This window comes from Neomonachus schauinslandi, chromosome 14 (assembly GCF_002201575.2).
Source record: "Neomonachus schauinslandi chromosome 14, ASM220157v2, whole genome shotgun sequence".
In the NCBI taxonomy this organism is placed as follows: Eukaryota; Metazoa; Chordata; class Mammalia; order Carnivora; family Phocidae; genus Neomonachus; species Neomonachus schauinslandi.
Window position 1 is genome coordinate 40302867 of NC_058416.1, and position 27248 is coordinate 40330114.

Sequence of the window (27248 nt, forward strand, 5' to 3'; positions counted from 1 at the left end):
GGCATGGAGGCAAATGCATTGGAGGTTGAGTGAAGAAGTGCACATAGAGAGAGCCATGTATGTGTGACGGCCCCAGCGCACCGTACCCACAGTGGACAAGAACTGCTTAATCAGGGAAGCCAAGATAAGTTGGAGGTTCCTCCTGGATGGTTGGGCCTTAAGGCCCAAGACCATGGGGGTTGTTCTCCTTGGGACGAGGTAGAGATCATACTCATCCATGTGGTGTTGGTGCTTGGGCAGATGGAAGATTACAAAGGGCACTGGGCGGAGCTCCTGCCAAGTATCACATAGTGTACTGCAGAATGTGCTGCATGAGAGCACTTGAGCAGCATAGGGGGAGGCCAGGCAAAGCCATAGGGATGCATGGGGGCGGGCCCTTCTGCTGGTCGAATGGGGACAGGGTTGTTAAATCAGCTTGGTAGGCCACTAACTCAGGAAACAGCCTTTGTTGAACCTGGTAACATGCCTAGCAATTATATTGGCCCCCAAAATGAGCTCCAGTTTCTGCCTATTGTATAAAAATATGAAAACTGTTGGCAGGCTTGAATGGAGGACTATTATGTGTGTCCTAGTGGATAATTAGAGAAATATATGGGTGATTGTCCCCCAGAAAGAGAGACAAACTCTGGGGAACTGCTGGGTCCCTAGGGCAGTGGCCTTAGCAGCTTCCACTCTTGGAGGTCAGAGTATGGGACCCCAGATCCTGCCACCAGGGCTGGGACGTTCTAAGTGGTGATGGCGTTTGCCCTCATGGTGGGCTGGCGGTCTTTTGAAGAGCTCACAGCACCTGAGCAAAGGCTTCTGACTTGTATTTGAGTTGTCTCAGGGTAGAGACCCCGATCTCCAGAGTTGCCCATACAGAGGGGCCTGTTGGTCATCGTATGCGGGAGGGAGCTGAGTCGAGGAGCCACTCCTCGAGGGAGACTAATAGGGGCTTGGAAGCCTTTATATCTCCTAGGTCCCTCTGTTGGGTTCCTAGCTGAAGGGGCAGAGGGGCCGTTTGCCTTTACTGGCAAACAAGATTTGGCCTTCGGGAAAATTATCTTTTTCATGTCTAGCTACAGCATTGATGTGGTCTAATGCCTATTACGCTGTAGTGAATTATAACCCCTCAATTACAAGGCGCGGAGGGGAGCTTTAAGAAGAAACCCAAGCTAGGAGAGGCAGAGATGCTTTCTCCTTATCCCTGTGGACTCTGGACGCTTGTGGGGGAGGTCTTTTCCTGAGAGTCTCTTCCCTTTTTTGTCTTCATCTCCTGCCTTGATAGCTCAATTCATTTGGGAGTGCTGTCGCTGTGGTGACAAGTCCGGAGTCTCCTCTAGGGTGTCTCTAATAAAATAGGCCTTCAGTACCTTGAGTGGTTTGTTTTGTTTTTTGTTTTTTGTACAAATTATGAATTTTGGGGTCTTTGGCCAATCTGGCCAGGTCAGGCATCTCAACTGCTGAAATCAACAGCTTGGAGCTGGTTCCAAAGACCTGTAAGAGCCAATTAGCATCCTTCTCCCCCTCCCCACGGGCAGATTTTCCTAGAAAACCTTGGCATTTCTACCCTGTATAGTTACTTGTCTCTTTCTTTTCACACTGGTGGTTGGACGTTCTGGTTGGAAGGATAGTAACAGGGAGCACCTGGGACTGAGGTTGCCTCTTCCCTGACTCATATGCTGCTACCTCCTGTTCTAGGTTATCCCGACCGACCCTCCAGGTGGTCGGGGTTCACCTCCACCAGTGTGACATTAGCTGATGTGTCCCGAACCTCAAGAAGGGAGCAGCCGCGATGAGGCGTATGATATGCCCCACAAGCCATTTGAGCAGGGGTCCTGCAAGTGTCTGGTAGTTTTTCCAGCCTCCTCTGGGAACTGGGAAGGAGCTGCTGCCATGTGTTCAGGGGCCTGCCCTTAGTGAGAATTCGTTTTGCTGTACCATGCCACGGGCGGGCTCCTGATACCCCGTGGGGCTGGGGGCCCGTTGGCCGTAGCCGCCGGGAACGAGGCAGCGTGGGAGGTGCACCACGACGCCCCGCACAGCGCTCCCTGTGTTGTGCGTCAGGGCCGGCTCTGCAGGCTCCACACCCCAGTCCTGACCATGAGCGCCGTAGGCCCAGCAGCCAGCCTCCCCTTGTGGCACTGACCTGAGGGAACTCCCCGCGCTCCCAGGATCTGATAGCCCGCGTCCCCTGTGCCTGCCTGGGGGAAGGAGGCAGAGCCCTGGTGTTCGTGGGTATTAGCTCACCTTGGCCCAGTGCTGGGACTTCCGCACGCGAGTACTGCCAGTTACCTCCAGACCTGCCACACAGCGGGGGCTTGTTTGGAGACTAGTGGGAAACACACCCACCTCAGACGGGGCCTGCTGGGGGTCGGTCTTGCAGGGGAGTCTGACTTCTACAGCAGCGACAGTTCAGGGTGGGGATTTGTGGCAGTGCCACAGACTGCCAGCAAGCGGGGGCTCCTTCCAGGGGGCCGAGCGGTCTGGGAGAGGAGGTTAGTAAGCCATTTGCAGCCCCGGGGCCTTGTATGGGGACACGCACTGCACCCACAGTCGCATCCTCATTGCCAGTTACCCAGATTGTGACTTGCTGCCACATGGGGTTGGTAGCTAGCTCCCTCGGCATCCGAGCTCCCACTTTGGGGAAGTGAAACCCAAACCCATGGGGTCGTTTTGACTGAAGTTATCTCAGTACAGCCCCACAAAGGCAGTCGAGTCACAAGATGTAATTACTTACAGATCCCAGAAGCAAGGGGGTGCAGTGAGCTGGGGGAAGGGCAGTCCTGTGTTCCAGGCGGAGTGAGCAGGAGGCAGAGCAGGGGAACCAGCACCTGTCACTTACAGGGTGGCTGGGGCAGAGGTCGCTTCACTTTTTTGTGGCCTTAACTGTAAGTGATTATTTAAAAAGGTGCCCTGGGAGAAGCAAAGCAGGAACTTATGGCAGGAATCCTAAAGTCACATCCTTATCTAAATGTTGGGACTCTGGGTGGGTGTGAGTAGGGTTATCATATTTTGAAATGCCTTGGCAGCAACTCCGAGAAACAGAGTTGTTTGTCCCATCACACTCCGCCCCACCCCACTAAATCTCTTCTCTCTCTGATCACATTTCCAGTGTTCCCAGTGTGGCAGTCCTGTCTTGGAGGCCTGTCGCCTCCCCCCCCACACCCCCCAATAGTAATGTTGCTGTGACCCCTGGCATGACAATGTCATGCCACTGGGTCATCTTTGGCCTTCAGCCAGTAAGAGATTGGGATTTCAGAGGAAAGAGCAATTAAAAAAAAAAAAAAACGGGCACAGGGGAAGGCTGCGGAGGGACCCCGAGGAATGTGCTTGGTGGGGCAGCTGGACGGGAAGTGAACTCTGGGTGCCTCGAGCATTAGAGAAGGCGGTGGCCACTGGAGGCCCTGCCCAGCGAGGAGAGAGGTAGAAGGCTTGCCTAATTTGCCAGTGCATGTGTGTTTGAGATGAAAACTAACCTAAATGAGACTGGAGAGACCTGCTGACCATGATGATCTCCACTGGGCCAGGTCCTGTCAAGCTGGAAAATAGGCAAAGAAATCGGTGTCACAGTGCTTGAAGAATCCCGGCTTCGGTGACTTCTGTGAACTGCCTGTAATTTAGCCTAATGACTGTCATTTTAGCAATCACACATACCATTAAGTGCATCAGATTTATTTGTGTGAATTTTATTTGATTACGGTGGTAGGTTCTGTTTTTGTCAGCGGAGTCAGTAATTAGGCTGATCAGTCTCACGTCATGACCTGCCCTTTCTCTGCAAGTTCATAGGTTACTCTTTCCTTTAGGTGAATCTTGTCACATGAAAGGCTGGGTATTTGGTTGTAAAGGACCACATTGTCAGGAGAACTGTCAGACATGAGAAGATTGCACATTTTTTCCAGCATACCCTTTGAAATGTAGACATTTGTATTTTGAAATACTTCTCTCTGGCATGCCTCAGTGCTTAATGAATTTTTTTTTTTAAAGATTTTATTTATTTATTTGACAGAGACACAGTGAGAGAGGGAACACAAGCAGGGGGAGTGGGAGGGGGAGAACAGGCTTCCCGCGGAGCAGGGAGCCCGATGCGGGGCTCGATCCCAGGACCCTGGGATCATGACCTGAGCCGAAGGCAGACGCTTAACGACTGAGCCACCCACGCGCCCCATGGCATGCCTCAGTGCTTAGTGGAAACTGCTGGTATTCTGGCCTACTTGGGAAGAAGGGAGGGATGGAAAGAGAGGCAGCTGTAAAGCCTTAGAATATAGAACAACAGGAGGAAGGAAAAAGGCTCTCTCCAAGAGGAGCTGAAGATTTTATATGTGGAATCAGGGCCACTCAGGCTCAGAGGACTTGAAGTGGGAAACCTCATTTCTTGGTACGCATTTCATGAGATGAACAGCGAGACAGAACTTAGTTCTGTAACTTCTTAGTTCTGTTTTTGATTGAGTTAATGGGAATGGCTTTCCATCCAAGAGTCATTCCTATTTCAGTGGTATACAACAGAGAAGCTACTAGTTAAAAACACCTCCAGGAATATATTTGTTAATTCAGAGAGCGAATGCCTAGTAGACCAGGAATATCTTAAAAGCCTATAGTTTTCCAGTTTTGCATATCAAGGGGATACTGGGTAGGTGCTAAAAATATAAATTTATTGAGTTGTGTTTGCAAATTCTCTCAAGAAACGTGAGTAAAATAGAGGAGAGTAATAATAGCTAACGTCTGTTGAGTGCGTACCTTTGTGGCTGGCGCTGTGCTTGATCCTTCACATGCACTATTTTATCTAGTGGATGTAACCACACTGGGAGGCAGGTATCACCATCTGCTTTTACAGAGAGAGAGGCTGAGGCACAGAGAAGTTCAATAGTGTTCCTAATGCACAGAACGTAGGATTTGGTGGCTCCCTGCCAATCTAACTGCTTAATTAACTCTTATGTACTGTGCTCTCATGCTGTCTATGTTGATTATGTTGAAATTAAGAGTAGTTTTAAAAGACTTGAATAAGTTGCAAAATTACAATAATAAGCTAATTTGTAATGACATGCAAACATTTCCCAAAGAATAGTAAAATATTCACTGTAGTACTCAGAGCAAAAGATTTCAACAATTTGATTTACTTTGGCTGATTTACCAAAGAGAGTGGAGTGATGGTATAATGTATCATCCAGACTACAACCAAAAGGGGGTGATACTAACAATTATGTGGTGATAAGAGGAATAAACTGTACCGTCCTGGCAACTAAGTTATGCCATACCCTACTGACTGCTGTTTGTCTTGCTTCATATTAAAACAGTTTTCACGTGTTTGACCTTCTAGGGGGATTCCTCAATGTCAATGTAAGTGAAATCAGTTTTGATGAAATTCATCAACTCTTCTCCAAGGATTTAGATATTGAGCCAGGAGGTCACTGGAGGCCTAAAGACTGTAAACCCAGATGGAAGGTGAGGTAAATTTTTTCATAAGTAATGTAATTGTTACTATGCGTCTGAGTGAGGAAAAGTGTGCTTGGTTCAGAATATACAGTGAAATGTATTTGTCTCTTGAAAATGTAAGACCTCAGAAGTTTTGTATTTAATGTGTAGGTATCACAGTTCAAGTATGATTTAATAGTGTTACTTCTGAAGACTCTAAGCATACCTATGTGTTTACAAAATATGTGCTCATGTGCTGTCTCTTGGAGATCCTGCTAATAAGTACCTCATTTGAGATTGGCTTGGAAAACAGATTTTTTTTTTCCTGTTTTCCTGTTTCCTTCTTTCTCTGTCTTCTGCTGCTATCCCTAACAATTACTGTCACCCACCGGCCTAGCCCCACCAAGTCCTGGAACTGTGATTTCCAGGTGGGTCTCACTTTGGCTTTCCTCAAAGTTCCAGAATCTTAAAAGAGGCGCTCAGAGTTCCCTGTGGGACACAAAAAGGAAAACTTTGGGTCCTTCACCTCTGTTTCAGAAGGCAGAGCACTAGCTTTTTATCTTTTTGACACATGTCAGAGTTTTAATTAATGTCTTATTTGAAAAACTAGAAGGGAATGGGTCTGCCTCTGCTGCTTAAAATAAATTGAAAACCGTGATTTAAATTAGAGTTGCTCACAGTACTGTGAAATTGGCTAGTGAGTGCATATTCCTGTAAGGTGGTTATGTTTGAGTAGGAAGTAGCATTCACATAATTCAAGTGAAAAGTACATATGATTAAATCAAACGTTCTATCCTCAAGGATTGTGATATAGCCTTAATTTGGGAAGAGTTTTCAATTCCTCTCTTCAGTATTAGTATTTTTCTAAAATATTTGTCTTTTCGTACACAAAAATCACCGCTGAGAAGGAGAATTTAGATAAAAGCCCTCTGACTTAATTGACCTTGAACTCTGTGTTTGGGGGAGTATGTTATTTATATCTGCATCCCTAACGCAGAGCATATTATCTTGTCTAAAGTAAGCACTAAACCCAGTTTTGTTGAATTGAGGTTATGAGATAAATAAATGCCTTGTGACAAATTATTAAATAAATGTTTGGGTTTTTGCCTCAAACAAGGTGTAAGGCTGCTTAAATGGATTCCAGTACAAATTTTGGCAAATACATTTATTTTACAGTTGTCAGATTCTGTTAATAAGTGAATCTTCATATTTCATGATTGATTTTTCTCACACTTGTAGATAAAACAGGGCCTAATTTACACAATTCTACCTTTAAAAAATGTCCCGGGCAAATAAATGATTTTTCTTACTTGGGTGATGAGTGTATATTGAATGCTAACGGAAGAAAAAAAGCATCATTAATCACAATAGCTGTGGGGTAGCGTTGGCGGTTCGTCCTCAGAAGTATTTATGTGGGCATACTGCTCAGGTGTGCACGGTGCGGTAATATGAAATAATTTGGGATTGAAAAAATTAAGTATTCTTGTTCTTTCTTCGTTGGTCTATATCAGACACTGGATTTTAAATTTTCTGGTTTGTTTCCTTCTTCTCATTTTCTGGGAGGTATATCACACACAGAAGTAGTTCCTGTTTAAAGATTTTAGTAGACCGTAAACTCCATGTGAATGACTAAGTAACAGTATTGGAAGTGGAGTTCCCAGGAGCAAGCTAATTCAAGGATCTAAAAATAAGCTTATTTTATTTAGGAACCATATGGTAATGCTGCTCTTATTTCAACTTGACGCAGGCCCTTCTCAGAATACAGTTCCTGGTTCTGAGCTATGCAGCTAAAGGTAGGAGAGGAAATTTGGACATCATTCAGAGGTGACTTGAACTTGCCATATTTAACTAATTAATAATTAAGTAAGGACTCTTCCCTTCCTCTCCCTGCCCGCAACCTGTTTACATTCTCCTAATGTCCCATTCCTGTCTTGGAACAGAGCTGAGTGAGAGGAAGAGAAACATGTTATGTTAAACATGTGCTACCCACTTGATTCTTATTATTTGAGGTTCTTTTTCTTTAAAAAAAAAAAATACCAACTGAGTTCATTGATGGCCAATTAATTGGAATAGAGATCTTCTAAATCTAGTGATTTCAGCAATTCTCAGGTATTTTTCAACACTGGAGGTTCAAGTGGAAAATTCAGCCCACCTTGGAGGTCTTATAGAGGTTGGAAAGGGGGGTTGGAAGGCGAAGATAGTGATGCTTTTCCTAACATTAAAAGTGAAGTGTTCACCTGTGACATTGCCTTTCCATTCTGGGGGGTGGGGCTGGGAGGGTCTGAACCTCTTCCGTCTAAAACCTAAAGGCTTAAAGAACCAGGCAGCCGCCCGCGGCACGTTCCGTTTCTCATCCCCGATGGCTCAGAGACGAGTCTTAGCCACCTGTGCAGAACCACCCGGGGTTTTTGGTAAAAATGACGATTCTTGAACGTAGTGCTCAGACATCCCGATGCTATTGGTGGGAAGGGACAAGAACCTGCCTTTTTTATCAAGTGCTTCCTGTTTGAGAAGCTTCTGTAGACACTGGAAATGGGGAGGCTGAGGAAGAGGGAGCCGGAAACCCTGCAGGAGAATGAGAGCACAGTGGCTTCTGCTGTGTCTGCCCTCGGCAGTGGCAGAGACCAGTGTGCCCTGGCTGGAGGCAAAGTGTGACGTCGGGTCACTTAGGGACGCCGGAGCTGCTGGTGTGCTCAAAGTTTGAAAGTAGGACACATACTTGGTGGGGAAAATGTATGTAGTAAACACTTTTCTTGCTAATCTCCTCATGGTGAGTATAAGAGAAAATAAGCAAGTAAGAAAAATAGGTGCATAAATTCAGTAAGATTAGTGATTTAAAGTGAGTGCAAACTGAATGGGATAATTTTGCTTGAATAGGAGGTGGTGAGAGAGATTCATGAAGATGAAGTGTTATTTTGCAGAAGATAATGACCAGATGTTGTGTGTCTCCCCTGGAAATGCATCAACAAGAGAATGGCTCAAACAGCAAATTAGGGTACACATAAGAAATGTCCTGAAACAGAGGTTATTAACCCTCGAAATAGATTATTGCAGAACACTGAGATCTTCATTTTATAGATAATAAATTGTAGACTGTTAAGAATGTCATTCCACAGCCACAAGAAGGGACATGCCAAATGAATTTTTACGATACCGTTTAGCTTTATTTTAATAAAAACTTCGCTTTAGGCATAGTCAAGATATTTGATAGCTGTCTCATTAAAATATGGACGTTTATTTGCTGTTAAGACAACAGTTTAGCTTATTTTGAATTTGCCAAGACACTGGTAATTTCTTTTCTAATATTGTGTTTCTTTATAAGATTACGAAAGAAAACCAGCTCTTGATATTTTAAATGCTTCATTGGACAAATGACTGAATTAGGGACTATGACTTTGTCTTTGTTTATTCTTATATGTTCAACTCATCACTCAGTGTAATTGTGTTTAAATAATATGGACTCGGCAGCCGTTTAATAGCTTCTTTCCTTAAATATCTATAATTCTCCTTAACTGCTTTTATGGCCCATTTACATTATGTCCTAGGTGGCTAACTTGTGGCCAAATTCAAAATGAGGAAGGGCAAGCTTGATGCTTATTTCTGCAGAAGTTATCATGCTGTTCGCTTCACGTAAGGCCGGTGGTAGGGATCTGATCTCGCTCGCCATCTGACTCCCTTCTCTCCTTTGACTTTTCATAGCAGATCACTCTCCTGAGAGTGAACCTAGGGGTCCCTAATGGGTTTGGGAGTGGTATTGATTTGGGCATAGTGTGGGCTGCACCAGCAGCAGACACTGACTCCCACCAGCAGTCCCCAGTCACTGGGGGGGTGGAAGCAGCTCTTAGATGTGGGGTAGCTTTGCTCTGGGAGCCTCTCAGTTCAAGAGGTGCCTTATGGGAGAGCCAGACAGGAATGGGATCCAGAGTGGGGCTGGCAGAGGCACCAGAGCCTCTGAGTTCCTACCAGCAGACCGAATATGAAACAGTGTGAACGTGAGGAGAACAGCATCATAGCGGCCCTTTTGCCTTCCTGCTACCTCATCAGCATTTAAGGGAAAATTAGTGGTGGCGTTTCTAGATTAGACATTCTCAGTTTTGCTAAACTATCTTTTGTGGGCTTTTTAAAAATAAAACTATTTTAATAACTGAAAAATTTCTCTCACTTATGATCCTGGTAATGTAAAATACACAAGTGAATGCTACTATTTTCTGTTGACTATATCTAATGTCATGTCCTGATTTTACAAATAGGATTAGGTCCTAAACCTACGCCTTTTCAATTATTTGCATTTATTCATTCACTGGTAAAAATTATTTGATGTAAGTGAAATTTCAGGAAGTCCCAGATTTAATGTTCCTACAAGACTTTCTGTTATAACCAGGTTGACTGTATTTTAAAATTGGAATATAGAGTGACACATTGATATTGTAATTTAAGTATATTTTTACTGTTATGTTCTTCGAAAATCCAATGATTTGGGGATTTATAATCTGTATAAAACATTTAATTTCAACTTGTATTAGAAAATTGACAATTACAATAAACACAGCTTAGCTCAGAAATTGCTAAGAAAAGTCATGTTTAGAAAACATTTCATCTTTTTAAAGGGCAAATCTAAGTTGTAGGGCAACGTAGCTTGTATGACAAAGTTTGGATCCAGGAAATAGAGGATTTGAATATGTGATGATTGATGATATTCATTTATTCTTATTTTATATGAACACATTTTATATAGATGTTGTGTTTTAATCTTGATTTTCAGAGTCCCAATACATTTTTTTTTCCTATTAGAAGAAACATCGATTTACTGAGAAACCATTTAATTTCCATATATGTGTTTTTTCTTTTGTTCTTTAGATTATGTAAGAAACACATTTCTTTGGCTGTTTATAAAGGATAAATTTCTCTCTTTGCTGATGCTTACAGTACTTTTTTTGTTAAGCTTAACATTTTAATGTAATTTTATTATCAATTTCATTTTAAACTCAGTATTATCCTACCACTGAAATAAACATGACATGTATCAAAAATTTAATTGTGCATTTTGATTAAATGAAAGATGTTAATATAATTATGAAACTTCTATGATATATCCCTTATATTTCTCAAATATAATTCTAGGCCAGATAAACCACGTGTAGGATAATAGATATTCAATTGGAATCTCTTTTAAATTTAGTTTAAAAACCAGGAATTTATTATTTATGATCTACTTTAAAACCTAGAAGTTACTCTTGACACATCCCTTCCCCTGACTTCTTCTATCTAATCCATAAACCAGTCCTGTTAATTTACTTCTTTTTTTTTTTTTTAAGATTTTATTTATTTGACAGAGAGAGACACAGCGAGAGAGGGAACACAAGCACGGGGAGTGGGAGAGGGAGAAGCAGGCTTCCCGCAGAGCGGGGAGCCCGATGCGGGGCTCGATCCCAGGACCCTGGGATCATGACCTGAGCCGAAGGCAGACGCTTAACGACTGAGCCACCCAGGCGCCCCCTGTTAATTTACTTCTTAAATGTTTCAAAAATTCATGTACCTCTCCTCTTCTCCACCCTCCCCTTAGTTCTAACTACCATTGCCTCTTGACTAATTGCGTTAATGTCCTAACCAGCTCCTTGAATCTATTTTGGGGTTTCTCCAGTCTACTCTCCATGGTAGTCTTTGCCCATCCCCAAATGGGATTTTATCACTCTTAATGAATCTTTCCAGGATTTCCCATGGTGTTGCTAGAATAAAGACCACAATCTAAGGAGTGGCCCTCAGAGCCCACTTACACCTCCCCAGGTTCACAAGAGCCTAAGTGGCACAAAGTCAAGGGCCATGTCTGTCTTTTCTCACTGTTGATCTCTGGTGAGAAAATCCATAAAGGTGGGACTTTTAAACCTTCAGAAATTTTTTTTTTTTAAAGATTTTATTTATGTATTTGACAGAGAGAGACACAGCGAGAGAGGGAACACAAGCAGGGGGAGTGGGAGAGGGAGAAGCAGGCTTCCCGCTGAGCAGGGAGGCCGATGTGGGGCTCGATCCCAGGACCCTGGGACCATGACCCGAGCCGAAGGCAGACGCTCAACGACTGAGCCACTCAGGCGCCCTTAAACCTTCAGAAATTTTTTTTTTTTAAAGATTTTATTTATTTATTTGACAGAGAGAGACACAGCGAGAGAGGGAACACAAGCAGGGGGAGTGGGAGAGGGAGAAGCAGGCTTCCCACGGAGCAGGGAGCCCGATGCGGGGCTCGATCTCAGGACCCTGGGATCATGACCCGAGCCGAAGGCAGATGCTCAACAACTGAGCCACTCAGGCGCCCTTAAACCTTCAGAAATTTTTAAGGATCAGTTTTTATCTTTACCTCTAGGGCTTGCTGCTCTATTTATTTACATATGTGACTATTTTGTTTTTAAAGGTGGCAGTTCTCATTCCTTTCCGTAATCGCCATGAACATCTTCCGATTTTTTTCTTGCATCTGATTCCAATGCTCCAGAAGCAGAGGCTAGAATTTGCCTTTTATGTCATTGAACAGGTGAGAATATTTTTCTTTTTTTTTCTTTTTAATTTAAAAAATTTTTTAAAACTTTTCTTTCTTTTTTTTTAGAGCGAGACAGCATGTGCATGAGTGGGGGGAGGGGTAGAGAGCGAGAGAGAGAGAATCTCATGTGGACTCCATGCTCAGTGCAGAGCCTGATGTGGGGCTCGATCTCACGACCATGAGATCATGACCTGGGCTGAAATCAAGAGTCGGACGCTTAACCGACTGAGCAACCCAGGCTCCTCTAGATGAGAATATTTTTCAAAATGGTAACTGAGTATACTGGAACTTAATAAACTCTTAGATATGGTGGGATTAAAAATGTTTAGCTTAAGGTGAATCTTTGGTTTTATAGTTGGGTAAATTCTTATTTGGGGTTGAGCATGTTACATATACCACATTTTGTTAATCCATTTATCAGTTGATGTGCTCCTGTAATTTTTAATCATCATGTCGTACCTATGAAAATGAAGTATTGTTTTTGAATTATTCTTTATATTATCAGCTGGTTTTTTCTCTATAATTATTTTTCATGTCTCAGTATTCCATATATACAGTTTCTTTCAGTCTTACTTGAGACCTTTGAGGGTATTTACCATACTTTTGTTTTTTTCCACTTCTGTCATTACCTAGCTTTATACTTAAAGTATCATCTGGGATTTCTTTCCTCATCTTTCCACTACCCCACCTCCCAAGCACTAGGGTACTTGTTGAATTTTATCAGTGATTTTTAGGTAGCATTTCTAAAATGGTGCATTTTGTTTGTGTTTCAAATATATTGTAATTTGGGTACTTTTGGTTTTGACATTGATAACCTCATTTTGTCCTGGTAGTCCTTTTTACTCACACGAAACCTGACTGAAGATGGATTTCCTTACTTACCAGTATACAGAAAGTGACCAGGCTTGTATTATTAGATGCTTCTGTGGTATTTTTTTTTGGTTTTTTTTTTTTTGTTTTTGTGGACATACTCAAATTTTGTTCCTAAGATTATTATATATAATATGTTTTCCCAGTTCCTTTGTGGCTTATTCTAGATCGGCTCTTAGCTTTTTGCCTCTATTTTTTCCCCTGGAAATACTCGGTATTTATTACAACGTTTACTTCTCTGTATGTAAATCACCCTTTGAGGTGATTTGTTCCTGCACAATGATACATATAGTGCAGATGTACTTTTTAATGTAACAACCTATACTATGAAAATCAATTTTTTTTTTACCTCATAACAAATCAAAATTTTGAGCTTCTTTCATGTAGCCATAGTTAAAAAACCTCTAAGTCGGAGTTACGAACTTCTAGCTTCCTTTTTTGAAACTTCAGTCTCCTCATGTGCTGGGAGGTCAGCTGTCTGCGTATGTTTTTACAGTCCTCCTCTCTACCAGCTGAGCTATGGAAGAGGGCACTGTGTTTGTGTTTTTGAAGGCATATTCTTCTGAGAGTCCAGCACCACTGAATTATTTTGTGTACGTGATGAAGCAACCTTCACAGCAGCTAAGATCCATATTTTACAAACCTCTTAAGTCTAAATCTCAGCCTTGATCAATATTAGTTCAGGCCCATGTATTTTAATAGTGGGTGGTTTTGAGGTGGTAATGTTTTTACCACATATGAAATAGAAGAGTGATTTTTCTGCTGGACTGGTGCCCAGAAGTGCTAAGCAATTGAAGAAAGGCTTGGAACTCCTAGTTAAATATAGAAGATTGTACACATATTTACCACTTCTCCTTTTCAAACTCCTAAAAATGAGAGTGAAAGAAAAAAACTTAAAAAAAAAAAAAGTTTTTAAGCCAGAAGGACAAAGAGATGGTCGTTGAGGGAGTTCAGCACTTTTCTGGAAGCCAGGAAGCAGATGGGGCACTAATGAGTCCCTTCGTAGAGCAGAGGGTGTTCAAACCCATGTGCTCGTTGAGGGTACCTGTGACAAGCATTGTGTCAGTTTGCTGGACAAAGTCCTGTGGATCTTAGCAGTTGAAAGATGTCACAGATATACTGAATTACTGGGCTAAAGTAACAGGATTGTTTAAAAGTTTGATTACAAAACAATCAAATTCCCAGTTCCTCATCTTTGCTTATGTTGCCAGGTGATTACTCCATTGTGTCTTGTAAAAAACGAAAGTTTAAGTTTATCCTCTGGAGAAACCACACCAGAGAAAGTCCTGACTGTGCTGGCCCAGCTCAGCTGGAGGGCCTCAGAACAGAGAGGTTAAGTAAGTTTGCATGCTGACCCTAGGGACCCTCGGGCCTTTTCTCTGTCTGTTTTTTTGAAGCCAGCAGTTAGGTATGAATCCCCCCAACCCCTCCAACTGAGGCAGGGCATGAGTAGTGTCTTTGTTAGAGAAACAGATTAGCCCCAGGGAAAAGATGCCTAATCTAATATTTAGAAATTTCCAAAGGAAGAGGCCAGCTCATTGCCTTATCACCTCCGTAAAGCCCTTTCCTTCATTCAACACTGGGGATACAGCAGTGAACACAACAAGGCAAGACCCCTCGTTCTGGTGAGGAGAGATGGACAATTTGCCATATGTCAGGAGGTGCTCGGGGCTAAAAGGGCGGAGAGAGCAGTAAAGGCAGGGAGATGTGCTCTTTTATACAGAGTGTTCAGGGAAGGCCTCCTGGAGGAGGTGAAGTTGGGGCAGCCCTGAGTCATGTGATGGGATGTGGATTCCAGGCAAGTGCGTGGTGTGTTTGTGCAGAGGTCATCTGGACGTTGCTGGGGCGATGGGTGGGGGACAGTGTTGAGGAGGAGAGGGCGTGTGAAGCAGATAATGGAGGGCCCAACAGGCCAGGGTGAGGACCTGGATTATCACACATGAGACTGGAAGACACCGGAGGGTTTTGAGGAGAGCAATGACATGATCTAACTGAGGCTTTGAAAAGAGGACTGTGGTGAGAGCAGACGGAGTGGGGCAAGGGCATAGACGGGGGCGGCTACAGTGCTTTGCAGATGTCCAGGCAGGAGGAGACGTGGGCTTGCGCAGCTGTGGTGGCGGAGCAGGGGCTGAGCTCTGGTGGGCTTTGGCTGGCTACATTGGGTTGGAAAGTAATGTTACTGCTGAGGAATCGGATGTGCATTGTGAGTGATGGAGAATTGTCGGCAGTGTCAGGGTATGTGTCTTGAACAAGGGTGTTGCCATTTTCTAGGCCAAGAACGTGGAGGACGGGAGAGGAATGGGGCTTTTGGTTTCTTGTTTTAGTTTGGTTTAGGGATTTGCTTGTGCACATGTGTGTGCGTGTGTGGTGTATGTGTTTGAGTCAAGAGTGGGATGCCACAGTCCTCCTCGCACACCTACGTGGAGACTCTCCCCAGCTTTTTAGTGCCTCACTCTCAAGCACGAATGCCAAGGCTTCTCAGATTTTGAAGAAAGCTTGCACAAGAGGAGACAAAACCAATCCAACAAGAGGGAGTATAGAGAACAGAGGCAATGAAGGAAACAGAGAACATCTTAAAAGAGCAACAAAAGCTCATAATCAAGAGAGTAAAGATAATGAATCTGCAAAAATAGGACATCATAAAGGAAGAGTGGTCAGAATAAGGATGTTATGTAAAAGAAAATGCCCTAACTAAAACAAAACTTTGAATAGAATGGCTGGAAGATAAACTTAAGAAAATAACTCCTAAAATAGAACCAAAACATAAGAAATTAAGAAGATCAGTCAGTACCAGTATGTCATGGGGTAACCACTTCCAAGATGGCCTGCAAGGATTTTTGCCACTGTGTAACCAGGCCCCTGTGTGGTCTCTTCCTGCAATGAATATGGGCTGACTTGCAGGGGCAACCAAACTGGAAGAACGACAGCATGTGACTTTGAGGGCAGGCCATGAAAGACCTTGCTGCTTCTGCCTTGGTCTCTTGGATCCCTCACTGTCAGGGAAGCCAGCTCCCAGGTCATGAGGACATTCAGGCAGCCCTGTGGAGGGGAAACCAGCTTGGCAGCATCATCTTGCTGGCTGTGTGAGCGAGCCCCCTTGGGAGCGGATCCTCCAGCCGAGGCCCTGACGTCCCGGAGCAGAGAAGGCTTCTGTGCGGTGCTGTCACAATTCCCTGCTCACAATTAGCAGTAGACTTGCTACTCCGAGTTCTGGAAAAGTAGAGCGAAAAAAACTGAGGAGGGAGTGGAAGGAGAAATGACCAAAGAAATAATACAAGGAAATTTCCCAGAAGGAAAGACATGTCTTCAGATTGAAGGAACTCACATGTACACGTGAATAAAATATAGATCCACTGTGAAGCATGTTATTTTGAAATTGTAGAATACAAATTAAAAAGAGAAGGTATCAAGAAGGTTCTGTAGGAAGAATTTCCAGTGATTATATATCAGGATCATAGGAACCTTCTTAGTAATGCTGATAGCTGGAAGATTGTGGAGCCATGCCTTTATAATTCTAGGGGAGGGGCGCCTAGGTGGCTCAGTCTGTTAAGCGTCCACCTTCAGCTCACGTCATGATCCCAGGGTCCTGGGGTTGAGTCCCACCTTGGGCTCCTTGCTCAGCAGGGAGCCTACTTTTCTCTCTCTTCCTCTGTCTGCCACTCCCCCTGCTTATGTACTCTCTCTCTGACAAATAAATAAAATAAAATAAAATAAATTCTAGGGGAAAGTGATTTTTAATCTAGAAATTTTTACCCAGCCAAAATGTCCATCAGGTATGAGGGTAGACTGATTGCATTTTCCAGCATTCATTGACTAAAAATGTATATATATTTTTTTCCATGGACCCTTACTTAGGAAGCTGCAGAAGGACATGCCTCAGCAAATGGAGAGAGCCAAGTCAGGGACAGGGGTGATGCTAAGGAATGAAGAAGTCCTAGGATGAGAGATGCCAATGGTCAAACCAGTCCAGACTGGAGCAAGAATCCAGGGCAATGGGACTGGGAATTGGGCTTGAGGGGGTGGAAAAGGAATTGATAGATGATGTGATGTGTTTGAATTACATCAATTATTAGTAAGTAGAAGGTATATCTATTGGGGCTTTTATACAGAGTAATAATAGTTAGAAAACTAAGAAAACAGAAGCTGGTTATTAATCCCAGTTTGAAAAAGAAAACAGAATCATAATTCACTTGGCACTCAAGAAAAAAAAATATATTTTAAAGATTTTATTTATTTATTTGAGAGAGAAGGGGGGAGAACAGAAAGGGGGAGTGAGAAGGAGAAGCAGACACCCTGTTGAGTGGAGAGCCCGATGTGGGGCTCGATCCCAGTACCTGAGATGATGACCCGAGCCAAAGGCAGATGCCCAACCAACTGAGCCACCCAGGCAACCCTGCACTCAAGAAATATTTATGCAGTCCTAATGATGTAAACACTATTGGTTAAGCCAAAAATTATGATATAACTATATTGGGAAAATGGATGGAGGGGCAGTGAGTGTGGTGGTGGGAATCCTCAGTGACCGTGGTATGAAGTCGGGAGACCATGTCTAATGTTAATGAAGCCAGGAAATGTATGAACTCTCATTACCTTGCAATATGGAGAGAAGTACTGGAATAAACTACTAGAGGAGGTGAGATGCTCTCCTTTTGGAAGATGAAGATGAGTTAGACATGGAACTTACTATTTTGATTATAAGCCATAAAATATTCTGTCCACATTTAATAAAAAACAGTTTTGAAAACCTTAAAGGGAAGGAGTTTGTTCACACTGATGTTGATGTGCCCGTGTGACACATGACACTGTAATTTAACTCCCTTTCTTTTTTATTCTCTTTTTCATTGGTGAAGAAGGAAGCTGTAAAAAGTAAAGTGATTTCTGTTACCTCAAGTTAGTGCAGGACTCGGGACTAAAAATTAGTCATTTCTCAATCCTGAGGCAGCCCTCTGGTGATGACTGTGTTGTATATCTCATTTGCTTCTGTCATCATCCTGTTTTGTTGTCTAGTTTGGAAATGATTTTGCGAAATACTGCCAAGGCATGGGTAATTGCTCTTTAATTTCCTTCAGATACAGAATGAAGTGATTTAATTGCCAGTGCACCTTCATATAATTTCCCTCATAAATGAAGGGAAGTGGACATTCCATAGGAGGTTGGGTTCTGTGTAATAAGTTCCATCTTCTCGTCCCTTAAAGTGCTCTTGGTCTGTATCATAAGCAAGAATAATAAAAACAGGAAGTGTTTGTTGCCCGGGCACTTTACTAGATTTTTCTTAATAATAAAGGAAATGGTTGTAATAAAGGAAGTTGGGTTTTGTGTAATAAGTTCCACTTGTTTTTGTCTCTAAAAATGTTTGTCTTTATTGTAAGCATTAACAGTACAGAGTTCGCTCTCGCTGGCCTTGTTCCATAAGCGGAGGCCTACGGGCTTGTCCAGTCCCAGTGAACTTCATGCTTCTCTTAGCCTTGACACATAGGGAAAGCTTCACTAAAAAATACAACCTATATTATTTTTAATTGTTTTATTTTTTTCTCCCGGTCATAAATGATCTGTATCCTGATGTATTTGAAGTAAAACAGAAACGTTCTGTGAATGCACTAGATAACAGTGTTTCCTTATATGTAACCAAAGTAAAAAAGAATGGAATAAGTAAATCTAAACAGTGTATTTGAAGATCCTAACGTATGTTTTTTTATGTTACCTAGTTGATTTGGATGTATTTACTATTGTTATTTGACCATGCTTCAACAAGTTTAGAAAACCATAGAGAAAAGTCAGATGTCAAAGCCTGACTACATTTCTGTTTTCCTTTGTGAAGACTGGCACACAGCCTTTTAACCGTGCAATGCTCTTCAATGTGGGCTTCAAAGAGGCCATGAAAGACAGTGTCTGGGACTGCGTCATCTTCCATGATGTGGATCATCTACCCGAAAATGACCGAAACTATTATGGTTGTGGAGAAATGCCACGTCATTTTGCAGCAAAGCTGGATAAATACATGTATATGTGAGTAATATGCATTCCTCCTGATAGCACACAGCATACTTACAAAATTGTGTCATTGAAGTGGTAGCTCTTTTTTTTTTTTAATTATTTTTTCAAAGATTTTTTTTTTTTTTTTAATTCATGAGAGACAGAGCAAGAGAGAAAGGCAGAGGGAGAAGCAGGCTCCCAAGGAGCAGGGAGCCTGATGTGGGACTCGATCCCAGGACCCTGAGATCATGACCTGAGCCGAAGGCAGACGCTTAACCATCTGAGCCACCCAGGTGCCCAGAAGTGGTAGCTCTCTTAATGTGGCTGGATCTGAGAGGGCCTAAAAGCCTAAGAGTATCTTTCACTCCACTTGGTCCTCACACAGGGAGCCAGGATGTAGAGTCACCTGCCCGCCATGTAGGTGCTTCTTCCCGCAGAGGTTTGCATGTGGGTTGATGGGAAAGAGAACCTGGGTTCCGTGTCAAGCAAATGTAGACTTAACTTTCTGGTTGCACGCCTACCAGTGATAGGACTTGGTTAGTTCCTTCTGTCTCTGCGTGTTGGTTTTCTTGTTCGTCCATCGGAGCAATAGAGTCCATCCCTAGGGCTGTAGGAGATCACACATGCTGGACCTGCCCTGCATAGGTGCAGGTCGCACATGGTGGCTCCCTTCTTTTTTTTTTTTTTTAAGATTTTATTTATTCGTTTGAGAGAGAGAGAGATAGCAACAGGGAGCATGAGCAGGGAGCATGAGCGGAGAGGGAGAAGCAGGTTCCCGGCTGAGCAGGGAGCCCCCCACGCGGGGCTCGATCCCAGGACCCTGGGATCATGACCTGCGCCGAAGGCAGACGCTTAATGACTGAGCCACCCAGGCGCCCTGTGGCGGCTCCCTCCTGCTTCCCCTGCTCCAGTGACTTGTTTTAGTGCGGAGGAGGCCCTTTCTCTGCAGTGTGTCTTCTTTCTAAGTTACAGGTTCTTGTCTTGCCTTTAATAATAAGAGGCAGATCTTTCTTGCTCTCTGACTGCACCTACCTTGAAACGTAAACAGTCATTGGAGCTCTGATGGTAATTTAAGTTGACATTGAAGCATGCACGTCATCACAGTTCTCATTGGCTGATGGAAGTGGAGAGAAGACAGAACAGCCTGGAGCAGGGGAGATGTTACCTACATCACAGTTTTGTCTGCTGTCCGACCTACAGAGTAGGGGGAGGCAAAAAGTCTCAAGGACATAGCCAGGTGAATCAGCACTAGAACAGGAAAGGAATGCTTTTTTTTTCTTCTTCTTTTTTTTTTTTTTTTTGCTGGTCATTATCATGAGAAAACCTTTTCTTAATTATTACAGTATCTGAACTCCCAAGTCCAGTGTTACCACGGGCTTGGGGAAGATCATCCAAGTTCAGAATCTGGGTTTTAGCCCTGGTTCTTGGAAACTCAGTTTTGGTTAGCCCCCACTAGAGTTAAATTAGATTCAGAGTAACTGATTTTCACTAAAAAGCGTCATATAGGTCATATAAGCTAAGAATTCTAAATTAATTTCTCTTACTTGAAAACATTAAGTATTAATGTATGTGATACTTATATCTACCTAGACTGATCCCAGAGTTAGTAGGGTATCTTGGAAATTTGAGTAGAAATTAGAATGTAGCTTAGGGAGAATGTCAGCAGATCAAGGAGTAGTGCCGGTAGTGGGTAGACTTCGGGCCACGGGTGAAGCCTGATGGAGCATCCCTGCCCCATAATGGCACCCACACTATGGTGGCTGTGGACCAGAAAGCTCCGGTCCCCAGATTAGTGACTCTCTCCCCTGGGTCAGTGTGAGAGAAATCCTACTGCATTTTTTGTTGAGCTTCTGTTTTCTCTTCTTTAGTTTGTTATGCCTGCCTTTTACCTAATCTTTCTTCATTCTGGGTATAGTGCAATCGGTTGTTTGCACTTAAGCAGAACAATAAATGGAATTAATGTGCTTGCCAATTTATACACATTAATGAAAACACACACACACACACACACATACACACATTTATCCATATCTACCTATCTACTGATCTCAGGTTTCTCCCAAACCACTAACTTAGGGAAGAATAATCTAACTGGCATGGGAAACCCAAGAGTGCCATGAATCCTTATCAGCCCTACTGAACCCCAACTGGTGCTATAACTAGAATCCTTACTTCCCAAATGTAAGCCTCGTGCCGTCTCCTGGGACACTGTGATTGTCTTTGGGTGCCTTTGGCCAGTGGGGCCAAGATCGCTTTCTTGTGCACCCTGTGAGTTCCATGCAGGAGCTGCTTCTCCCGTCTTCTGTGACCACCTCGGACCTCAGCTGACACCCGGCACTTCTTCCCTACAGGGAGTGAGAGGAGAGTCCTCCCACAAAAACAATGAGACCTGCTCTCTCCCCTTCTCTGAGGCAGCTCTGCCATCGTCCTGGCCAGGATTCCCTTAGCTTGGTTTCTGGATGCTGTGCATGGTCATGTTTTCCCTGTTGGCCTCCCACATTGACCTGGCCTCTGTAGGGACCCTGGCTTGCCGCTTCCCATTAGCACGTTTGGGGGCACAGGAATTTATTCAGATCTAAGTCTAGGGATGCTACCTTGAGATCAGAAAACCAATCTGTATCTAAAGGAACAAATTAGTTTGACAAATTCCTTGGAGTATGAATTAGGGAAAGGTAAGGAAAATAAATCCAGATTTGGAAATGTAGTAGTCATTTCTCAGAGACAAATACTGTATGACCTCATTTATATGTGGAATCTAAAACAAACAAACTCATAGATGCAGAGGACAGATTGGTGGTTGCCAAAAGTGGTGGGTGGGGATGGGGAGGGTGGCTGAAGGGGGTTAAAAGGTACACAGGTCACTTGTAAGATAAATAAGCCCTGGGGATGTAATGTACAGCATGGTGATGAGAGTTAATGATACTCTACTATATATTTGAAAGTTGCTAAGAGAATGGGTCTTAAAAGCTCTCATCACAAGAAAACGAAGAATTTTGTAACTGTGTGTGGTAATGGACATTAACTAGATTTATTGTGGTAATCATTTTGCAATATATATGTGTGTGTGAAATCATTATGTTGTACACCTAAAATGAATACAATGTTATAAGTTTATTATATCTCAATCAAAAAGTCATTTATCTAAATATTAGTACATCAAAAATAATATATTTGTAAATATCCATGAGTATTATGGTATCATACCAAACAGGTATGATTATTACAGGAACAGGCAGCTAGTCATTTCAAAATTAAATGCTAGAGTTATATTTACTAATTTATATTTATCCTGGTCTACATAACAAATAACACATTTATAATTCAATTAATTTAGAACACTTTATTAGCTTAACAGCATCTAACATTGCATTGACAACTATTGGTGTATTTAATCAAGTTTACTTTGGTATGGAAGTCTTCTCAATTTTTGAACACTGGGTTGTGAGTCTTACAAAGTAACAATACTGAATATTAAATTTCATTTATCACAAGTGTTTTACTCTGTGTTTTACCTAACACATTTAGATGTTTTGCTAGACTGTGAAAATGTTTTCTTTCTTGGTGTACTTTACATTTCCCAGAAAATGATTTAATCAGAACAATTGTTTATATGGAAAATAAGAATATATTTTGCAAAGCGCATATAAAACTGAAAACTTGATTTCAGATGGCAGACTGTTTTGATTTCATTTTTAGAATGCTGTCTTTCTTTTTAGTCTTCCATATAAAGAGTTTTTTGGTGGTGTAAGTGGACTGACAGTGGAACAATTTAGAAAGATCAATGGTTTTCCTAATGCCTTCTGGGGATGGGGAGGAGAAGATGATGACCTTTGGAACAGGTATGTTGAAATACAAATTGCCTAATAATAGAATTTGTATAAATTTCCTTTCTATTAGTTAGATTGCACTTTGCTATTCCAAGAAAAGATTTTTTGGGATGGAAAATTTTTGAGGTTTCTAAATCCTACTTTGTGTTTCTGCCTTTCTTCATTAAGAGTGCCTTCTGAAATTCTTGACCTCTTTCTAATGATAACATTCTTTTGCATTTCAAGTTGAACTCATGTAATCAATTTTTAGTCACAGTTTATTCCTTTATATTTTTATTTCCATGCATTGTAGAGTTCACTATGCTGGATATAATGTAACAAGACCAGAGGGAGACTTGGGAAAATACAAGTCTATTCCTCATCACCATCGAGGTGAAGTCCAGTTTTTAGGACGGTAAGTTCACTATCACCTTCATATAACAAGGTTTCAGAATTATTTGATGTATGAAAGATTTGTTAAAAAAAAAAACATTGCAGCCCCAAAAAAATCTTCTGCAGGGAATTTTCTCTTGATCTTATTTTTCTTTATAGAAGTAAAATATTTTTGTGCTTGTTTCGAAGAGCAATACATGTGTATTTATGTTATATTAGAGAGCCCGGTTAACTATTTACATAAAAAGTGTTTCCTTAACATAAAATGTATTATTTCATAAAACATTTTATTTCTTAAGGATGTCCAAGTTGTAAGTGCACAAAATAATTTTTTCAGGAGGCATTTTAAGACTAGTAAAAATGCTAATTTAGATGATGGTTTAAAAGATTTTTAATTATGTATGAAAAGTAAAAATTGAAAAAGCTTTAAATAAGAACGACCTTGAGCATATTTGTTGTCAGTTTTTCTTTTTGAACGTGTTGCTGTTATTTTTCATTTTTTTCTCTAACACCGTAGGTATAAATTACTAAGATATTCAAAAGAGCGTCAGTACATTGATGGGTTGAACAATTTAATATATACGCCAAAAATACTGGTTGATAGGTTGTATACAAATATATCTGTAAACCTCATGCCAGAGTTAGCTCCAATTGAAGACTACTAAAAGAAGTAGCTCTCATGGCAAGATAGACTGCAATGCTGGATCATCAACTGGGAGTCTACTCTTACTGGAGGTCAGTGAATGGATGTGTCATGGTGCCCTGCTGCGTGAGAAGAGCCAGCAGCCCTTGTTTACAGTGTGAGGTTAGAGACCATCACCCATCCTCTTCTCTGAGACACACCCCCACGGCGAGCCCTGCAGACACCCGATGCCCTTGCTGAAATCTGGAAGTTAAGAGAGCTCCCTACAAAGAGAAAATTTTTATACTAAAATATATAATTTAATTCAAGAGAATGCTTTATTTCTGTTTAAACATGTTTTGTATATATGTGATGTAAATTAACGTGTTCAAATTGTTGAAAAAGATGATGTGTTGCAGTTTTGCATGTAATTGGTTATGCCTTTATCGGACTTTTATAGACATTTTTTATTTGCATGGAAGAAAACAATGCAAATTTGTGTCACTAAACAAAGGTTAACCCTTGTGTGAAATGAAGGAACTGTCAATAATTGACAGCCAACTCCTACAGTAAATTGTTATATACTAGTTTTGAGCTTTAGATCTTCAGCCTTTTGTGTGGAAGAAGTCACAGCTTTCTTAGGGTTTTACAGGGTAAGAAGAAAGGACTTAGACCACTTTTCTTCCTACCAGGATTACCTGTTTTTTTCCTTGCTTGCAATCTCATCAGATTTTGCTAAATCACAACCATATTGTTTATGCACATTGCATGAGTATGACCAAGAAAATCTTAAACGTTGTGACGTAACATGATATAAAGGACCTCTTTATGTTAATTAACTGTCTTTCATGTATCTTTGGTGTAATTGTCAGGGATTTTGTGCCTCAAAAAAATCTTCCCGAGGTTGTGTGTATTTGTACACTCTATTTTTTTTTTAATTCATAGTGAACAGCACTTTCATTATTTCTAGTTCAGAAGAGCCAGAAAACAATTTTCATTTAAAAAAAATCAAAACAATTTTTTTTAAAAGAATGAGCTATGGAAAACCCAGTAGTACTTATAATATACAAATGAATTATACTATTAGATAAGAAATTAAATGTTCTATTTTTATGAAGATAAATGCTTAGTAGATAAAGACAAATTTTAAGTTTAATTCTCAGACTCATAGAATTTGAAGTTTTTGAAGGGAACCTTTAATGTCGGCCAGGTTTATTAGAACTATATATTTTTTTTTCACTTTTAAGAAATTACATTTCTGGTATTCTTAAAATTGCCTCACTGAAATGATTTAATAGAATTCTATTAAAATATATAATCAGTTATTTAAATGCATTGATGTTCTAGGACACTTCTCTGAGAACAGGTCTCACTACCTGACATCCAGTATATTACTTGATCTTAAATTTGGATGAAGTTTTCATGGCAAAACCAAACAATATCCTTACTTAGAATATTATCAACTATAGTTAACCAAAGATTCTAGAAAATATCTTAATATTTTCACAAATTTAAAACAAAAAATTATCTATAAAGTGAATCTTCAAAAACAATGAAGAACAATAGAAATCTATCTATGAGGGATGTTGGGATAATATTTGCCTCATGGATTGTTCACCTAAAACAGAAATATGGTTATTTATCTCAGGTTTAAGTTTAATTTTGAAGTATCATCTTTTATGGCAATATTAGTAATACAAATGACCACAAACCAAATCATAATGTAATTGAAATTCTTATACTTTGAAAAAATTGATCACTCTCCCTTATGATAGCAAACAGAATTTTCCATATTTATTTCTCTAGCAATATTTCCAAGATATTTACCTTCCATTTTTTTAGTGGTACTCAAAATCACAAAAAAATCAAACCTTCTGAAAAGTAAGAGATTTGTTCTGAATTTGTATATCTGTTCATTTTGGTCTCATAGCCAATGCAGTTTTTTTAATTTGGTGAAATGAAAGTTGGTTGGGAATGTTAACATTTGTGATCACTTGTAACAAGATAGTAGGGGCATAAGAGCATAATTAACCCAATAATACTTAAATATTTTTTTAATACTTACATATTTTAACTGTGGGGAAAATTAGGGCTGTTTCTGAGTCTTACTCGTAAAACATATTTTTTGCTTTTTAATGTGGAGCTGCCCACATTTGGAATCCTCATTTTGATACACATTTTACAGTTTCAGGAGAACTCAGTTCTACTAGAATCTGCCTTATTTTCTTGGATTAAGTCTAATAGCCATTTTTGTTTTATGGGTGAGCCATGTTATTTTGCTCTCTTCAGTTTTGAATACGGTATGTCATCCTGTGAAAATCATCTCATTAGTTTGTTTTTTGCTTTCCCCCCCCTTTGTTTTGCTTTTTAAGTGCATACCTAAAATTTTTTTGCCTATAAAGAATGACTTACATGTTTCCAGAAGAGTGATAGTTTTGCTCAGTTATCTTCATTTTATGAAAATCTGTTCCATAAAAATTAACAAATACATTGCAAATGGAAATTCTTTTTATCATTATGTTTGGTGGATTTCTTAGGGAACATGTATTGATTGCCTATTCTGTATCAAGTGCAATGCGAGGTATGCCAACAGAAAAAGTATTTTATTTCTGAACAAATCAAGCAAGTTGAAACCTTTCTAAAATTATAAAGACATCCTCTGATAACTTATCTGTTGTATTTCTTAGTTTCAAAGTCAAGAAACACATATATGTGGACATGGAGCTATTATGAGGTCCCTGTGGCACTAACTGGGAATGTTACGTTGTGCCTTTCACCTCGAGAGAGAAGTAATGATTAATGAGCCTGTTTGTAGAAAAGAGAGGGAAAAGGGTACACATGAGTATTTTTTTAAAATCCGCATTTAAATTTGCTCATATTTTGTGAAAACCTGTTTGATCAGAAAGCTTATTTACAGTATTATGCAAATACATAATTACGTGTTAAAAACTTGCTTAGACTCCTTTTACAACCAAAATATTGATATCCATTTTAAAGTAAAATGGAAAAATAACCAATACAGTATTGTCCTTCTTTTGGAGGCTTACTACAAGTGAAAGCAGATTTTGTGTCATTTGATTTGGCCTCTGCTTGTATCTGTTATATTTCTCTGTGTACTTTTCAGACAAATATTAGTACTCTAGATTTGTTGCCTTGTATTTACAAGTATGCCAATTGAGAGATCTAAAATGGCCATAGTGTTGTTTATCAGAAAGAGGAAGTGTACTTAAGATTATTTTATTTATTAGATCTGAAAGGCTTCTACATAAATGCACTGAAATAAATGCTAGTAATTTCTTGTACTCTCATTTTTTTTTTTGCTTCTCATGGAAATGTTTGTACTTTTTTATCATTGTCTTTTATGAAATATAATGTTCTAAAGACTCTGTGTGACACTGTAATTATTTTTGCTCAGGAACTTTTTGGGGGTTATCTGGGCTTTTTGTTGTGTTTGTTTTCCTAATTTTGAGGCGAACTGTTCATGAATACCTTGGTTGCACGAGAATGGCAACAGAAGCATAAAGCGACCACTGCATCTGCCTTTGCAACAGTTTAAATACATTTAGTGATCTCATAGTTTTTAACTCAGAAAAGACACAGTAATATTTAAATATTTTTCATCAGTACAGTTAGTAATCTACTGTATCAAGAAGGATATTTAAGGAGT

The 27248-nt window shown here is 40.8% G+C and overlaps 1 protein-coding gene across 4 annotated transcripts in view; it reads left to right on the forward strand.

The window, feature by feature from the left end:
• The window catches only part of B4GALT6 (beta-1,4-galactosyltransferase 6), a 68576-nt gene extending 41619 nt beyond the window's left edge, over positions 1-26957 (forward strand). For 3 of the 4 annotated variants that reach the window (XM_021686282.1, XM_021686283.1, XM_044920858.1), the window contains 6 exons: positions 5297-5421; positions 11795-11911; positions 18606-18793; positions 22477-22599; positions 22880-22981; positions 23477-26957. In XM_021686282.1, the coding sequence (XP_021541957.1) occupies positions 5297-5421; positions 11795-11911; positions 18606-18793; positions 22477-22599; positions 22880-22981; positions 23477-23624 (803 nt within the window). In that variant the 3' untranslated portion in view covers positions 23625-26957. The remainder of the gene's footprint in view (positions 1-5296; positions 5422-11794; positions 11912-18605; positions 18794-22476; positions 22600-22879; positions 22982-23476) is intronic. The other variant, XM_044920859.1, reaches the window with a different exon arrangement.
• The last annotated feature ends 291 nt before the right edge of the window (positions 26958-27248 follow it).